The sequence below is a fragment of the Trichomycterus rosablanca genome, chromosome 7 (assembly GCF_030014385.1).
Source record: "Trichomycterus rosablanca isolate fTriRos1 chromosome 7, fTriRos1.hap1, whole genome shotgun sequence".
NCBI lineage: Eukaryota > Metazoa > Chordata > Actinopteri > Siluriformes > Trichomycteridae > Trichomycterus > Trichomycterus rosablanca.
Genome location: NC_085994.1, coordinates 26051788 through 26057474, shown reverse-complemented (window position 1 = coordinate 26057474; position 5687 = coordinate 26051788). Strand labels below are relative to the sequence as shown.

The 5687-nt window shown below is 43.2% G+C and overlaps 1 protein-coding gene across 1 annotated transcript; it reads left to right on the top strand.

Annotated features, from left to right (window-relative positions):
• Positions 1-1263: 1263 nt before the first annotated feature.
• Positions 1264-3314, top strand: LOC134318319 (uncharacterized). The gene is made up of 2 exons (XM_062999178.1): positions 1264-2730; positions 3234-3314. The coding sequence occupies exons 1-2, from the start codon at positions 1560-1562 to the stop codon at positions 3236-3238; spliced, it is 1176 nt and encodes a 391-aa protein (XP_062855248.1). The 5' UTR covers positions 1264-1559; the 3' UTR covers positions 3239-3314.
• Positions 3315-5687: the final 2373 nt, after the last annotated feature.

Genomic DNA, 5687 nt, shown 5'->3' with positions numbered 1-5687 from the left:
AGCAAAAATGATTATTATTATGAATCCTCAGGAAAGTGAAGGGAGATTAGTTTATGCAAAAATCAAAACATAAAAAACTTTAATGTCTATACTGTATATTGTCTCTACTACTTAAGGATATCGCATTATGTAATGTATGCTAATATAATGTACTGTGTGTTAACAAGAACGACCTATTAACAAGTCATTATAAACATCAATCTTCCACTTTATATACCAAATTGACATTAAAGCAGATGCAGTAAATGTAAACGCAGTTGAAAATACCCAGAAATTGTACAAATGTTTATTATTTGCCGTTTAATATTTCATTTACTGCTGCCTGTCCCATTTGAGAACATGACAGCGCCGGGTTTGTTTGGAACTATTGAGGGTTACATGAACCACGTGACCGCGTAGCGGCGAGATCAAGGAGTGTCGCAACTCTCTCTATCTACGGCTCTGGGATTATGCGGAACAGATGATTATGATCAGGGGCGGATCTAGAAAAATATTTATGGGGTGGCAAGAGGGGGCAGGAATTTTTGAGGGGTGGCAACATATGGCAGACATATTTATACTGAATTTAATCACAGTTATCACAGTTTGACGAGAAATAGTATGTACACACTACAAAAGGGCACGGGCTGCCATTTACTCATACAGACAAACTTAATCTCATGTAATCAATGTCTTGCATTTGAGGTTTCATGTGAAACAGTTCATATTAGAAATAAGTGACCATACAATGTGATCTCACTTAATAGGAGATAGAAGTATGGTAACACTACTGTAGGTGAGGCATTATCAAAGGAAAGGCATTAAGGTAAGACACGGGTGATGAGTGGCAGATGTGTGAGAGGGAAAGCAAACAGTTTTTGACTGTGTCAGAGTGGCAGCGTTGCAGGCAGCATTTGTACAAGAAGAAACTATCCAAAGAAAAACTTACCCATGAAGATCTATGGACTGAGCTGTACTAAGATGAGCATAAATACACTGTGGAAATAAATGGGTCATGGCACTCAAACAAGGTACTGGACATCGCTTTTATTGTTTACTCAGAACACACATTCCCCCCATTTGTCCCTCAGTAGCTTGAACAGATTTATACTGTATATACAAAAGAAGAGACATTAAAAACAACAACAAAAACAACAACACTATAACAGCTGTGTGCTTGTAGTGCTTGTAACTTTTAGTGTTCATTTGTATTCCTGGGTAAGGTAAGCTTCTGGTTAAAGTGTATATTTTTTGCTGTAACTTGTTCTAGACTTGTTATCTTTGTAACTTTGATTATTAACATTGCTAGAATTGAAGTAGCATTTAAGTAGCATTTAACTATTGTTAAAAAATAGTCTGATGCAATAATCTGTGTTTTGCTGATTGGTTAAAGTGGCTTCAGGTGCCTTTTGTTAGAGGCCTAGGTGTGAATTGAGGGGCAGGGCTAAGCTTAGTATAAAATTAAATCTCCGCTACAGACTGGTCTTCTCTATCACTAGGTTTTTTCTACTAATCTAAACTAACTTGGGTAAGTACTATCAGTCTCTGACATTGTTTAATCCATCAAACTTTTTCTCAGCATGTGCTACTCAATTATTCCTGTGCTTATATCTCACAGACCCTGCAGACATCAGAGGGCACATTATAGGAACAGCAACGCCAGCAACCTCATCTACCCCCAACTGTTGCAACAGTCTCAAACAGTGGTGGTAGGTGGGGTCTGGAACTGTCAATCAGCCGTCCAGAAAGCTGACTTTATCTCAGCTTTTGCACTTTCTCACAGCCTTGACTTCCTGGCACTGACTGAGACATGGATCACCACCGAGAACTCAGCAACACCAGCAGCCTTATCCTCTGCCTACACCTTCTCTCATACACCGAGAGGATCTGGTAGGGGTGGTGGTACAGGTTTGCTCCTGACCAGGAAATGGCAATTCACTACTGTGAATGTTTCTCACCTTAACATTTCATCTTTTGAATTTCATGCTATTACTGTTACTTTTCCGATTACTCTTCATATCATTGTCATCTACAGACCACCTGGCGCACTGGGAGACTTCATAGAAGAGCTGGATGTTCTTCTGAGTTTCTTCCCTTCAGATGGAACTCCTCTAACTCTTCTTGGTGACTTTAATCTCCCTACACTTCAGTCCTCCTGCCTTCTTCCTCTTCTTTCATCTTTCGACCTCCTCTTTAACCACAGCCCTCCGACACACAAAGGAGGCAATCTTCTGGACCTGGTCTTCAGCCGTCCAGCTTCTGCTCTGGACCTCACTGTCACCCCACTCCACCTCTCTGACCATCACTTTGTGTCCTTCTCTCTCTGTCTCCCAACTCTTCCTACCTCCAACCACACTTTCACCCTTACAACACGCCCCAATCTTCACTCTTTATCTTCCTCCCTGCTAATCTCCAACATCCTAACTTCACTACCTAACCCTGACATGCTTGCTACCCTTCCACTCAACTCCGCAACTAATACTCTACTCTCTTCTCTTTCAACATCCCTCGATCAGCTCTGTCCTCCTACCCTCAAACGAGGAAAACCTTCTCACCCAGCTCCTTGGCTTTCAGATGCACTGCGCAGCAACAGAAGAGAATTAAGGGCAGCTGAGAGAAAGTGGAGGAAATCTAAGCTCAGTGTTGATCTCCACTCCTACCACGATCTGCTGTCCAGGTTCTCATCTGACGTGACTGCTGCAAAAACATCTTTTTACAAAGCCAAGCTTGAACAATCTGCTGCTGACCCACGTAAGCTTCATGCTATCTTTTCCTCTCTTTTAAACCCTCCTCCCCCTCCCCCTTCTGCCTCTCTCACTGCTACTGACTTTTCAACATTCTTTCAGGACAAGATCGACAGAATCAATCAATCCTTCTCTCCGACTGACCCACTTTCAACTGACTCTCAACCCACCAACACACTCACCAGCTTCACCCCACTCACCATGGATGAGGTTACACAGCTCCTCTCATCCAGCAATCCCACTACATGCGCACTTGACCCTATACCATCCACCATCCTCAAAGACATCTCACAGGACCTAATCCCCTTCATCACACCCATCATCAACAACTCCCTGACATCAGGTGTTGTCCCTACTGCTTTTAAGAAAGCTCAGGTCATTCCCCTTCTTAAGAAACCTACACTAGACACTACAGACATTAACAACTACAGACCTGTCTCACTCCTCTCTTTTCTATCCAAAATTCTTGAACGTGCTGTCTATAACCAACTATCTGCCTTTCTCACTCAGAATGACCTCCACGATCCGTACCAGTCTGGCTTCAAGGCAGCGCATTCTACGGAAACAGCACTTGTAGCTGTTACTGAGAAGCTTCATGCTGCCAAAGCAGCCAAACTGTCATCTGTCCTTATTCTTCTTGACCTCACTGCAGCCTTCGACACAGTGAATCACAGCATTCTCCCGACCACTCTCTCCAACCTTGGAGTAACAGGTTCAGCATGGCAATGGATGGCCTCCTACCTGGAAGGCGCTCCTACCAAGTGTCATGGAGGGGATCCATATCTCCCCCATGCACTCTCTCAACCGGTGTTCCTCAGGGCTCTGTACTTGGCTCACTTCTTTTCTCTATCTACACCTGCTCTCTGGGCAAGGTCATAGCCTCCCATGGCTTCTCCTACCACTCCTATGCAGATGACACTCAGCTCGTTCTGTCATTTCCTCCTTCAGACACGCAAGTCTCAGCTCGCATCTCAGCATGTCTGCAAGATATCTCACAATGGATGTCGGCTCATCATCTAAAACTTAATCCCAGCAAGACAGAGATGTTGCTCATTCCTGGAGATCAGTCTCCAACCCAGGACCTAGTAATTTCTCTGGATGACTCCCAGATCAGACCATCTAATAAGGTAAGAAGTCTTGGTGTTGTCCTTGATAACCAGCTGACATTCTCTCCTCATATAGCCAACATGACAAGATCATGCCGGTTCCTCCTGTACAACATCAGGAAGATTCGTCCATTTCTCTCCAGGGAAGCTACCCAGATTCTGGTGCAATCACTTGTAATCTCACGGTTGGACTACTGCAACTCCCTTCTGGCTGGAGCTCCCATGTCCACGATTAAACCCTTACAGCTCATTCAAAATGCAGCTGCACGTCTGGTTTTTAACCAACCCAAACACTGCCACATCACCCCACTGCTACGTTCTCTTCACTGGCTTCCTGTAGCTGCACGCATTCAGTTTAAAACACTGACGCTCGCCTACAAAGCCAAAAATGGACCAGCCCCAAGCTACCTTCGTGGCCTAATCAAACCCCGCTCTGTACCACGCAACCTCCGAGCCTCTAGTCTCGCTCGACTTGAGCCCCCATCCAGGACTAAAGGAAGACAAGCATCAAGGCTGTTCTCTGTTCTAGCACCGAAGTGGTGGAATGAACTTCCTCTGTCTGTCCGAACATCTGAGTCTCTTGCTGTCTTTAAAAAACGATTAAAAACCCACCTTTTTACTAAACACTTAGGCTGACTTGTACTTATTTACTAACATTTTGTTCCATTCTTTTCCATTAAAAAAAAAAAAAAAAAAAAAAAAAAAGGCACTTTGGTTCTAACAGGTTTTAGCAGATTTGTGTTCTTTGTTGTTTTCCTAAACTTGAGAAATTAAATGTTCACTATAGAAGCACTTCTTCTGTAAGTCGCTCTGGATAAGAGCGTCTGCTAAATGCTGAAAATGTAAATGTAAACAGCTGAATGCGGCGATTTCCATGTTGCTCAGCAAAACGCTTAATGAATTTATCTACAGTTATAAACAGTAAGCTGAATCTTTCGACTGCGAGTATTCTAACCAGGGATGAGATTTGTACCAGTCGCTGTGGAAGCTTCACCCTGCTCCTCCCTGTAGGGAAACTCTCTCGCATTGGCTGCACTGGCACCTCACACCTGGACTTGGATACGTCTAGAAAATGGAGGGGAGGAAAGATTCAAACTGCATTACATCTGAACTAATTATACATTATAACAACTAGTAAAAACATAATCAATTTGGAACAGTCATTGATTAGTTATAACCATCAGACTGTGTTAACACACACTAACATTTTAGCCTGGGAGAGTATTTTTAGGTTCATTTCTGTAAGATTCAAAGTAACTTTACAATGTTTTCCTTGACAGACGTTGAATCAATATTAGCTTTTATAGCCTACTTTACACAGAACTAACGTCAGACCTAGCTAACATTACATGTATAGTTAGCGAAATAACATTCTTCAACCTGATTTTTATCATCTCAATCAGCATTGCGACTATACTAGCACTGTGCTTTCATTATAATTTCATTTCTTGATAGATAGTTAATCAGTTTTTACCTTTTTCCTCCCGTGTCTCCTGGCTCCCTCGCTTTGCGCTACTCTGACGCTTCGCGCAGCTCTGACGTTATCTCGTGCTACGTTCACTGCAGTCGGACATTGGAGATTCGCGCTCGTAAATGTCAAATTGGCCATAACTTTTTTTTTATTCGTTGCTGCCAACTGGGGTGGCAGCAGGGGTGGCAAGGCTTTCTTTTAGGGTGGCATTTGCCACCCTATGCCACCCCGGTAGATCCGCCCATGATTATGATGATTAATAAATTATTAAATTTAAAACAATAACATGTAGGAAATATATGGCAGGCCACATTTGATTGAGCGGGGGGCCGTATACGGCCCGCGGGCCGGAGGTTCCCCACCCAGGCTCTAAAGGAATGCATGAAA

Coding starts and splice junctions, on each gene's coding strand:
- LOC134318319 (XM_062999178.1), top strand. CDS start 1,560: ATGTGCTACTCAATTATTCCTGTGCTTATATCTCACAGACCCTGCAGA.